The 13,429-nt window shown below is 30.3% G+C and overlaps 1 protein-coding gene across 1 annotated transcript in view; it reads right to left on the bottom strand.

The window, feature by feature from the left end:
• LOC113376826 overlaps positions 1–13,429 on the bottom strand; it is a 141,719-nt gene that overhangs the window by 63,537 nt on the left and 64,753 nt on the right. The window contains exon 2 of the mRNA XM_026616889.1: positions 3,374–3,458. Within this exon, the coding sequence (XP_026472674.1) occupies positions 3,374–3,431 (58 nt within the window). The 5' untranslated portion in view covers positions 3,432–3,458. The remainder of the gene's footprint in view (positions 1–3,373; positions 3,459–13,429) is intronic.

Genomic DNA, 13,429 nt, shown 5'->3' with positions numbered 1-13,429 from the left:
CTATTGTAATTCACATTGAACTATTGTTTTCATTTAGCTTATCCATATGAACTAAAACCACATTTCAGAAAACAACGAAATATAGTTTTTTAATAACACTTCTCAAATATTTGTTACATCGGAATGCATCATCGGCATGGTTTATTAAAGATATATCAATTTATTTTATAATAATAAACCAGTAAACAATATATATATTTTATTTTAAACCGATTGTATGCAACGGATCCAAATTGGAAAAATTCTCGCGTCTTAATAAATAAATAAATTGACAAGTAAATTATACTAAAGATAAAAAAATTAAAACATATCCATGGCAATCGTCAATAATAAACTAGTTTCATTAGTTCATTAGTTTAATTTTTTAATTACATTGCTAATTCGTAAATGGTTTTTAAGATTTATTGAATTCTGTATGAGTGTTAATGTGTATATGAGTAGATATGAAGTCAAATATAACATATAGAAATAGCGCAAAAATTTAAAGTACAAATGTACTTCCATATAAATGATAATATATATATATATATATATATATATATATATATATATATATATATATATATATGAATATATGTATATATATATAGACCTATTAACAAACTTACAAGCTCTATTAATATTACGAAGCATATAAGAGATATAATTATAGAAGCAATATAAGCACGGAGAAAATTCTCGTGGAAATGCGCGTACCCGTAGTAACAATCAACCGTACTCTTGCTTGTCGAAATGTAAACAAGCTTGTTCTATTTTTGGACCGTTATAATAAAAATAAAGCGCCTTTTTTATACTAGAATTTTGCACTATGACTACGATAAAAATGATCAAAAAAACTGGAATAGGACAATTAAACGAAGCAAGTATTGAGTGAGTTAAAAAAGTTCTCATTAAAAATTGTGTATTATGATAATTTACAGTAGCTCTACTCATTTGAGGCGAAAAATCAATTCCTGCATGTTAGGGAACCTTTGATAGCTAGCGTATAGTTATTTCTTTATTAATTTATTATGTAAAATTTGTATTAAAACAAGGATCATTTATTATTATCACAGCTCTATATTCACTACATTTCTGCTTTTTATTCCATATGTATTAGCGATATAAGATAAGAATTATTTTTAAACACAAGATTTCATACTAATATTACGATACTCGTAGTTACAATATAGTAGGGGAGACTGATTATGGCTGTGCCACTTTTTTAGAGGACTATAAATATGAACATCAAAACGATTTTTAACAACAAATATAATTTTGTTGTCAGAAATATGTAAACCAAATGATTTATAACAACATAATTATTTAAACAATCACAAAGCTTATGAATATAATAGTAGCTTGTAAATATACAACAAAAAAAATTACCACGAAAGTTAACGAAGAAACAAGAAGTAAACTAAACTTTGTGTTTAGACTATTCAAACCAGTGTCGTTACTAATTTTTTTTTCTTTAAAAACTATCAAAAATGTTAACTAGTAATTACGAGTTCACTAATCGACCAAAATGTTATAGTAACTATGTATGAATATACTGAGATCTAGTCAGAATCGTCATTAAAATGATGACTAAGGTAATAGTGACTATCACCTACGTATTTTACGTGGAACCAGAAACCGCATGTTCCTTGCTCTTAATCCATTTTATGCCATTCCTACTTTCAGAATATGAGCTTTTTTCTATCCCTTACCGTTTCGTCTTTTCTTATAAAAGATAGTTAAGTTAAATTTTTCTTTATCTGTTTAATTTTCATCCCAAAAGGATGTGAAATACAGGTCAGAACCGTGCCCAACTTTGGGTATGCAAATCATCGTACGACAAATCAAAAATAATTGCTGGTAAGTAGTACTAATGCTCAAATAACAAACAATAAAATAATCTAGCATACAAATAATAGTTATTATTCAAAGAAGTGGCGGGATTAGCTCAAGAGTAGCGTTCCCGATTCACATGCTGGAGGTTCCGAGTTCGAATCTCCGGCAAGAATTTGAAAAAATATTAACTAGTTAAGTTGGAATAATAATAGAATTATGCATTGTAATAAAAAGATATGTATGTAAAATCAAAATGTATAAAAATTACAGAATTAGAATTAAAAATGAATTGAAGTAAGAATAATTTAAAAGAAGAAATGAGAAGTATAGAAGAAAAAGAAATATGTGGTTAGAACATAAAATGAGAAGATAGTAAAGAAGAATGAAGATAAGTTAAGAAGTATAGAAAAATAATAGGATTATATGAAGAAGATAGCATAAAATTTAAAGATTGTAAGGATATATGATGTATAGAATAATGTAGGCTAAATGCTCGAGTAAGCGAGGCCAATAAAAATAAGAAAAAAAAATTATTCAAAGAAATCGAACCATAAAACTTACTTTTGACTTTTGAAAAGCAATGTGGCTACAGATCATGTTAATGTAAAGGACTAACTTAAAGCAATAATGGGAACCCCTTAGGCCCTTTCTCAAAATCAGTATAGGTTAGCTGTTATAATGGCTGTCACTACTTACGACAAGTTTAGAAACGTTACTTGATTAATATTGACTATTAATCAATTGTCTTTATGGTATTTATATAATATTATTACTTTACGAGGTCTGTTCAAAAAGTTTTCGTAATTTTCGTTTTTTCAAAAAAATATTTATTTATTCGTCTACATTAATGTGGTCCCCTTCAAAGTAGTCCCCCCCAGATATAATACACTTATGCCAGCGTTTTTTCCAATTTTCGAAGCACCCTTGATATTCACTTTTTGATATGTCCTTGAGCACTCTCGGCGATTTTCTTCAATCGAGGAAAACCGCCGTCCTTTCATGGGTCTCTTCAACTTTGGGAATAGGAAAAAGTCACACGGAGCCATATCTGGTGAATTTTTGCACTTTGCAACACTTTATTTCATTTTTTACGCAAAATTTAATACAAATTCTTTGACTTTTTCAATTCTTCCATTGTAAAAATCGCCGAGCTCAGAAAAACACGTCGAACCTTAGCGACTACCACAGACAAAGTAAACAGTGAATATAGCTGAAAATTTCATCATACTTTAGGGGCATGTATACCAACACAATAAAAAAAAATTTTGACAATCAGACACTCCAGACCCGCGAAATTTAATTATTAGTAATTCCGGGTACTTTTTGAACATACCTCGTATATAGTATACAATATGTTGTATGCAAAGTTTGCCCGACTTTCAAGAATTTAGTTGCGGAAGATAAAGTTGATTTATTCGAAATGTACATGGGAAGAACGATACATTTAATTAAATTTAATTAACTTTAACGAAATTGATATATTATGTAACATGATTATATATATATATATATATATATATATATATATATATATGTGTGTGTATATGCAATGTTTTACCTGTGATCACTGTGACGAAGGTGATCCAGAACCAGTGCATCCAACAGTGAAGCGTCATGACGTCATAGTGGAACTTCCGTTGGCGCTGAAATAAAATACAGGATGTCACTTCATCTTATATTCCTTGCCGGTCTAGTTAGAGGAAATACCAAAACACACTATCCAAACAGCATACATTTGTATTATATGAATGCACAATAAACCTTACGTTTTTTAAATTATTCATTGCGCAACTAATTTCACGTTAACCACTGTGTAAACTATCCATTGTAACACTGACTGAATTACGAACTGAGAGTTGCGTAATAAAAACAATAGGTAGTATTTGAATTTTATTAAAATCTCTTCACAAAAGCGAAGAACCCACGATCACCGTGAATCTCGATTTACAAAAGTTGCTAAACGCGGAAAAATTCACTGATTATGGGTATATGATGCTGCACGTGGGAACACAAATTTCGTTTTCACTATGCTAATTAACAAAACGAACACAACAATTTAATTATGTACTTCTACACCAACAGAATGTATTTCATGATTTAGTTTTAATAAAATAAAAAAAAATTAAAAATGCGTAACTTTTTACTATATTTTTCTCAAAAATAAACATAAATGAGTGACGGCGTGAACCGACATCGCCGTCTGAAATATGAGACTGATAATCAGTTCGAATATTAAGATAGCATAAAGAAGAAAAAATAAACATGAAACAAGTATAACAAGTAATTAAAACAAAGCTGGTCTTTATCAATATTATTATTTATACAAACGGCGTGCATTACCTGTATGGTGTGTCAAAATCGGTCGAGTGCCGCGCTAGTGACAGTAATACGATTGAGTATATAAACATTGAAAGTAAATATTAAACAATGAGCGTAGGCCAAACAGAAAATATCCAGCTTCTGCTGGTCGGCTGCACGCGGTATGTTTCTCAAGGTCGGCATATTGTTTTGTCTGTCACTACTTTGTTTAATGAATCGGTCAGCTTTTCGAGTGGATAAAAAAGTAAAATGCTAATTAAGAATTAAGCATATTGCGCTACCGCCATGAGCGCGGGCATTTCCCTGTAGAATCGAATTCGTATTAGTGGTTTGTGCCATAAGGTAAATTGTGAATAAATGTTACATTTATGTACCTATATAATCAACAGCGGAACGAATTAACACTGGGTAAAACCTACAATCATTTTTCACATGTGCTCTACCCTATAGCGAAGTAAAAGGCCCGCGTGTGGAAAGGTCGACCACGGATATCTCAAAATCAAGTAAGGTTACGAATTTTTCAACAACAATATTTGAAAGTAGAAGGAAAAAGTTGTATCACCTTGATTCCTATCACGTGGCTATCGGTAGATAAGCGGCAATGTTTGAAAATCCATAGAAAAAGTATTTTCTTTCGTTGTTAGCTTTTTTGATTTGGTTTACAAGACTTCAATATAATTTGTAAGCAAACGTAATTTAATTCTTTTATATTTTTATGAAAGCATGCATGCGGGTGGAATAAACAATAAAAAAGAGCAAATAAAAAAATAATAAAATTAACAAAAGTTAAATAATTATTCCAACACTGCTGATGAAAATTTCTAACAAAATACAACAATCGGGATGACAAATTTTTAGTAAAACAACCAAAAAAACATTTTTACAATAATGCATCAGCTGTAAGATTTACTGAACATAGTCAGATAGTTGTTTGTTTGATATGTGTTGTTTTTTGTGATATAATTGGTTTGGTTTTTGCAATATAATTGCTCAAAGTCAAATTGGACCCCTGTGCCCCGCCCTACTTTATATATAATATAAAGTTTTTTAGCTTTCAAAACTAAAAAAATCTACAAATATTAGAATATATAATTTATATTATGAGAAATCACTTTTAAGAAAGTTTTTGACACTTTGAAAATTTTGTCAAAGTTCTAAAAATTCAGAACTAGTTTTTAAAATCATTGAATAGAAAAAGTTTTCGTGAATAAGATAGATCATTATATATATTGTAGAAATAAAAAATAAGTAGCGACAATATGGCTGCAATTCCAGTAAAATTATAATAAAATGATAAAAGCTGCTGCCGTTAGTTACGCATACCTTACTTTTACTCGTACGTTTACTTGAATGTGAATTTGCATATCTCCAGTAGTGTGCTATATAGATAATATTACTTTTATTTTTTGTAATTTATCTCTAACACATAATAGATAGAATAAATTAAAATTGTTATATTAGTACAGCTACAACATTGGCAAACAGATATTAAGTTGGAAATTCGTTAAATAGGCGTAGGTAAACCCTAATATACAAATTTTATTTAAACTCAATATCAAATTACAGAAAATGACTGAAATTATTAACTAATAACCTAATCGCAGAAGGTAATATAGTGTTAGGAACATTTGTTTTCTCAAATTTCAATTCTTCCGAAATATACAGAAATATATCAATAAATGTTGATTATTTTTGTACAAACGGGTTGACCATTTCATCGAAAATAAATTTTAAAAATTCGGTATATAGCGATTGTCATTAGCAATTATTTGTCTTCAATGAGAATTTCTATACCAAATTCTTAGATAAAAATAAAAAAAAACAGTAGACAATAGACTTCTTTGAAACATTTTTGAAAATTATAATTCTAAAACATTTAATAAATATTAAAATTCTTTCTTGTGTGATCATAATGGTGTTACCCACGTTATTATACATTCAACCACCTATTCATTTTACTATAGTCTACATTTTCGCACAAAAGTATTGAACCCATAATTGGGGGTTGTTTTGCAATGACTTCAGTTTTAGTGACCGACTTTATATGTAATTGAAATCATTATTCAACTAATTTCTTCAGTATGTTTAAAAAAATACAACGCAGCCCTCTTATTACGAGCTACTATGTAATCAACAGATTAGCAAATGTATTTATAATGTTAATGAAAATAGCTTAAATTACGAAGAAATTTTATAGATGAGTGAACAGACGGAAAATCTCCATAGAATCTGTTTTATTTTATATGTCGTAAAAGTCTCATGCCGCATGCAACTTTATGTGACAGTTTTATTACAGCTCGATCGATCACTTTTATTCAGTTCATACGCCGGCGGTGCGATTCAATGAGGATTTTTATTCTGGTGCTCACAGTTTTGATTTTGTCACATTTCAATAATAACATGACATATATTCTTATTCGACGAATAAGTATTTGTCGTGAGATATTTCCATCATGATTAAAACATGATGAAATAATATATAAAATTAGTGGCGCAAAGCATCGTGCCTTGGCCAACTTCCCGTACCAAAAATTAAAATTTTTAAAAATGCTTTGAAATTTTCGAAAATGACTTTTTTGAAAAATGCTGTATTATAGACAAAAGTTCACAATAATAATAATCAGACAAATATGTAGTTTTATCAAGGCACGTAAGCTTATCAACGTTAATTCATACGGAATGCATGATAACGGCAAAAACAAACATTTGTACTTATTATTAAAATCTCTATAAAATATCTGATAATTTAATGTGCATATGTATAATGATCATTTTTGACCGCCCAATGCCATTTTTTTTCCTTTTTCTATTGGATCTCCAAACCTGCTGGATCTGCCTTCTCAAAAATTTAATCAGTTCTTTATTTTGTCAATACAAATAAAATGAATTGTTTTGAATTATTCAAATCGGGCACTCCGTTATCTCAAAATGACATAACGGTTGACATATATATTTAAAAAGTAATTAATTGCAGTTTATGAAATATATTAAAATGTAGTCCGAGAGAGGAAGCAGTTTAATTCTGTAAATTATTTTATAAACTTTATTCCCTTCTTAACGACAAATATATTAGATTTGAATAATTACGATATAATAAAAAAGTGGTACCATTAAAATGCCTAGATCAAGACTTGTAATTTATAAAGACATCTCCGAAGTAATCACATTAAACTAACATATAAATTCAAAATCTGCATATCGCACATACATAAATATTGTTACACAGTTATAAATAGCGAAACAAATTGCGAACTCTATTTTCTTCACATATAATTTTCAAACTATATCGGCACGAATATCTATATTGCGAAATGTATACAAATCTTATAATTGTTAGTATGTGGGAACAAAATATCACTTTGTATTATTAATTATATCTAAGTATTTTTACATAAGAAATCATGTAACTTGCAATACAAAAAATTACATACATTGATTGCTACACGTAGGAAGCAAATATAAAATTTAATGGGAAGTTATTTATAATCTGATCTAATTACACAAACATATAAATCTGATTATAAGTTGCATGAATTTCCTGAACACAGATGATCAGTAAAAATTTAGAATAAGCGAATGATATTTAAATTCCTAAAAACGCAAAAATAATACGCAAATTTACATAATAAATTAAATATTTTCTTGGGTTGAAGTTAAAAAAATATTAGTTTATATATCAGTTAATTTACACGAAATTATTTTATTCAATTCAGTTCTTTTTTTAAAAATAGCAGCTGTATCTTTGATATCATTTGATATCAAAATGATTCAAAATGATAATAAAAATGTAAATGTACCAGATAAAACGAATAACAATTTTTCTTTTATATCTGATGATACCAAACGAGAGTATCTTATTCGTCCTATATCCTTATCTCTTTCTTGTAATATTATAAATAATCTTCATTCAATTCTAACATTCGATCAGTTTTAACGACTCTCTATATTTGATTATAATTTACAGTAACGAAATACTTTGTCAAAATCCTTTTTTTTCATTATTTTAAATTTATGTATATTGAAATTTTTTTATATAAGATTTATTGAAAAATTGAGAATTGCGAATCAACTTCACTTTAGTCCTTAAGCATAATGTATACATGTTCTAGTTCCAATAACAAATATGATAAAATGATAAAATGATGAAATTTGCAAAAAAAAAATTTCTCAACAATTTATTTTTTATTTTCATATAATATTTGTACCTATTACATAATAAAATATCAGCAAATTTTTTGATAGTCATTAGTATAATGTCTAAATTGGATGCCAATCCATTGATTGGGCGTCCGGGTATGATGGTATCCTATGTTGCTGTAATATATCCGAGAGTGGTCCTTTAATCCTTCATTCCTGTGGACCCTTAGGAGGTGTTTTACGCATGAATTTGGGTGGTTTACGAGTCTCTTTTCATAATTGTTACTATGGATCTGGAATTCCTGATGTACTGTATTGATGTTGAGGTCTTTGTGTATGAGCCAATTTGGTACATATTTAGGGGCATTTACTATTTCTTTCAAAAGTTTATTGGAATCTTTAGATGATTGTGATATTTGATTTGTTTATGTTCCTCATACTTAACAATTATAAAACTAATAATACTGATTTAATCTGTCAAAGAGTAACGTTTTTAAAATAATTTCCTGATCTATTAAACTAAATGCAATACATACAAGGGTTATAATACACAATAATTACCTCACGTTGCAATAAACCCTATGCATGTCAACCTCGGTATATAGGTCTGACAGTAATTATACTTGTAAGCATATCGTAATCGTCCTTTATAAATTTGGAATATGTATAGAATTGCAAAAACAAATATTATTTGCGAATAAATTTGAGCATAGTTATGTATATACACATATAAAAGAAAATGTATGCGTGTATGTTACGATTGCATGTATGTTGCCTGTTAAATTAGGCCTACTTAACTGTCTAAGGTGATAAATTCAATGCAGATTTCAAAACATGGCATTTTGTGAGTTGTTTAAAAGGAAAAAAACACGCGATCGTTCGTATATTAAACGAATTAAGTTTGCGATTAGAAAATCTCATTATTGTGTTTGCAACGTTCCAGCTGAGCGCCGACGGTAATTTAGTGCGTGCGCAAGAAGAACGAACGGCTTGGCTTACGATGCGAAAAGCCACTTCGCTTGGCTTATTGTATAAAATTCGGTTATCAACATCGCTTACCGAACAAGTCCGTTGTTTTAATATAACGCAATTGTTTACATAATGCTATTGTTTAGCTTAATTGCAAAAATTGGTTATGGAATACAAAAAAATATCAATCTGTGATTCTCTCCGGGATTCGACACGGAGCATGAGGCAACCGAGTTGCGAACACTGCGCGATGTCAAGGATTCATCGCCCGCTCAATGCTCACTCCGCAGAGCGTTCGCGGGATCTATTCTTTTTAAATTATTTTTAGTCGTGCGAAATAGGTCGCATTTGCCATTACTACACAGATGTGCAAACGAGATGCGATTTGATTGACGACATAATTCTGCTATGTTTTGCAGACGGTACAAAGTGTTTAGATTCAACTTTGGTTAAAATATCTTTTTCGAATAAATAATAGTCATACTAGTAAGGAGCATAGCTATTGATTTATGTAAGATTGACTAAAATGTTAAAACTGCTGGTCATATTCCAAAACAATTAAATGACGAGTATTATTAACTTCCCGTAGGGCAAGTTATAGTAATCGCAAAAAAATCGAAAATGAAAATTTTTATATATCTTTACGTTTCAGAGGTTTCTGAACATTTTGGCATACCTTAGAAAAAATGGATGTATGTGTGTGTGTGTGTGTGTATGTGTGTGTGTGTGTATGTATGTATGTATGTACGTGTGTGTATGTATGTGCGGATACAAATTTTCGTCGACGATTTCGGGAACACCAATCAACCGATTTGAATAATTCAAAAAACATTCGATTCGTATTGATAAGGAGACGTGCTGATTAGTTTTTGGCGAAGTCAGGTCTAGCCGTTCCGAAGATACGGGACAAAAAGTGCCGAAAACGGTAACTCAGTTTTTAAGAGAACGGAGCGTCCGATTTTAATAATTCAAAAAACATTTTACTTGTATTGACAAGATGAAGAACTGATCAAATTTTCATGAAGGCAGGTCTAGCGGTTTCGGAGATCTAATAAAAAAAGTAAAAAAAATGCCATTTGGCGGTCAAAAATGATCATTAGACATATGCATCAGATATTTTATAGAGATTCTAACAATAAGTATAAATTTTGTTTACATTCCTATGGGTTCCGTACCTATGTTTATGCGTTAGACGTCGACGCGGCGCTTACGCGGTTTGATATTTCGTCTTTATGCAGTTAAAGCAGTACGATTGCTTTGAAAAAAAGTTTAGATCTTTCAAAATATGTCAAAATAAAGAAAACATTTTTTTTCAAAAAAAAAAATTAAAAAAAAAAAAATTGAATAAAAATTTTTTTTTCAAAAAAAAGTAATTTTTTGTCTAATTGTTTGTCAAAAATCTTATTTTTTCGAAGTAAATTTTTTTCAAAAATGTTAATCGTTTTTAAAAAAATAATAATTTTTGGTACGGGAAGTTCCAGCAATTTGCCTTAAAGCACGATGCCTTAAATGCCTTAAGACAGAATTCCACTTACAGCTAGTTTAGTACATGAATTGGAGCAATGTCATTTTTCAATTCTGTACATCCATGAAAGAAGCATATCCCACTTTGCCCGGCTTCATAACCACGCAAACTCTATCATACAACCGCTACTGTTGGATTCTCAACCCAGAAGACTCAAGAAGAAACAACCAGCAGATCTTCTCTAAATAACTAGTAATCCTCATTGGAGGGTTATCTACCACGCCAACTTTTTATACTCAAGTAAAATACTACTTGAGTTGATATTACAGTCAAAAATACTACGAGCTATAATGAACGCGCCCTGGTATGCAGGGCCGGATTTAGAAATTTGGCGCCCCGGGGCACTGACAAATATGCCGCCCCATCCCTGAAATTTTACAAACTTTCGAACTTTTTTTTAAAGCAATCGCGCTGCTTCAGCTGCGTAAGGACAAAATACAGAAGCGCGTAAGCGCCGCGTCGCAGACTAACGGATAAACAATGTTACAGAACGCATATAAATGTAAACAAAATTCATACTTATTAACATATTTTTAAAATATCTGATAATTTGATGTGCATATGTCTTGTGATCACTTTTGTCCACCAAATGTTTCTTTTACAAATTTTTTTTATTGGATTATGGAAACCGCTAAACCTGCCTCCCACAAATTTAAGCAGTTATTTATTCTGTAATTTTTTTTTGAATGATATTGGACGCTTCTTTTCCCAAAAACTGAAATATCATTTTTGGCATTTTGGCCCGTATCTTCAAAACAGTTGGGCCTGCCTTGGCCAATAACTAATCAGCACGTCTCCTTATCAATAGGAATTGAAGCATTTAAATCGGTTGTTAAATTGGCAAAGGCAATTACGAAAAATGGTAATTGAGTCTCGATATTTCTTCTCTGAAACAGCTACGCAGCGCGAATGCTTTGCAAAAAGTTCATAATTTTCAAAAAATTTCAAAATACAGAAAATGTGTTTTAAAAGTCAATTTTTTTCATTTTTCAAAAAATTGAAAAGCTCTTTATAAAATGTAATTTTTAGTACGGGATGTTTCAATAAATTGTCTTAAGACACAATGCCATGAGTCACTACTTTAAATTTTTTTCGACGCTATAAACTTGGAAGTGCACAAATTCGTCATTTTAAGAGCTTATGAACCAATTTGATAATTTACGTTCGGAGAGGGAGGCAAGGCAAAATAATAAATTTTAATAATCGGTTATTTCAACCCAAATTTTGCATTGCAATCGTATTATGTTTTGTTAATTATATTTCTTGAAATATAAAAATGTTATTGAAAAAATTTGATTATATTGTATAGAATTTTTTCCCCACTATCCAAATTTTGCCGCCCCAAAAATTTGCCGCCCTGGGCAGTAGCCCCGATTGCCCCTACTGTAAATCCAGCACTGCTGGTATGTCTCCAACGAAACAATTCATCAAGACCTAAACATCAAATATGTACAGGAAGTTATCAAGGAGAGAAGTACGAAATATCATCAAAGGAGCGCATACCATCCGAACACTCTAATAAAAGACCTGCTTAAACAAGTTCCTATGAGAAGATTAAAAAGAAAGTGGCCGCAAGATTTAATAAATCAATATATTTATGTTTGAAAATTCCCCACTGGGGGAATTTCTAAAAGCCCTGTACCCGTCAGCAAATAACCTCATTGAACCCAAGGTTATAAGAAATAAATAAAAAAAAACAAAAAAGGGTTGATATTGAACCAAACAGCCATAGAACAACAAAATGTTCTGATTGCTGTTAAACAATGTTAAAAAAATCTTGAACAATATCTAATGTAAAAACAAGGTTTAATTTTATTGATACGTTCCCCCGGGGCCTAGTGATATGTCTTGCTAATAAGAAGGTTGCAAAAGTTGAAAAGTTTTAGGATTCTTTCTTGTGATATCAGTTTCTAAACGTGTAATTAACCCTTTCACTACGGGAGTGCTTTCCGCAGGGGGTCGCTGCTGTACGGGAACAGAAGGCCGCTCAGTTGCATTATTAAACTGACCAGACACAAAGCCATATTTTAAGATATTTCTATCATTATCAATAAAAATGCGTTAAAATAATATAAATACTTTAACTCATAGTGATAAATCTTAAAGCAAAGACAAACACAACATGTCGTCCAGGGACGACATCTGTGCACACAGTACGTCATGTGGATGTCATTCCTGGACGTACCGAAACACAGATTAAGAATATAAACTATTTTACTTCAAGAATGCAATTAAGTAGATCTTAAGAGTACCTAATATAATTTATTAAAAAGTGCAAATTAACAAATCCTGCTCTATATGCATAAATCTATAGAAACTGTAGGTAAGTTAAATGAAATGCAGTTGGTCATACTTACAGAAACAAATGTTATCAAATGCAATGACTGATGTATTTCAAATACTCAGACAAAAATTAAATTTAATAATTTGATTCGAAATTCGGCGAATGAGTCAAAAACAATAGGTCCTTCGGAAAACAATTAAAAAACTTCCCAAATTGACTTAATTATAATTAATGGCAAAAAGTTACGAGAAAAGTTAAAGAGAAAAATTGTTGTATCTAGTTCATTTTAATTGTATTTATGCAAATGAAGCATCTTATATAACAAGACAAACAATTCGAATAACATTATTTTTTCCACAAGCAATATTTCCTCAAGAACC

This window comes from Ctenocephalides felis, unplaced genomic scaffold, assembly GCF_003426905.1.
Source record: "Ctenocephalides felis isolate EL2017-DRISC unplaced genomic scaffold, ASM342690v1 CF-g0.4_SCAFFOLD_01886, whole genome shotgun sequence".
In the NCBI taxonomy this organism is placed as follows: Eukaryota; Metazoa; Arthropoda; class Insecta; order Siphonaptera; family Pulicidae; genus Ctenocephalides; species Ctenocephalides felis.
This window is presented reverse-complemented; position numbering and strand designations above follow the sequence as displayed.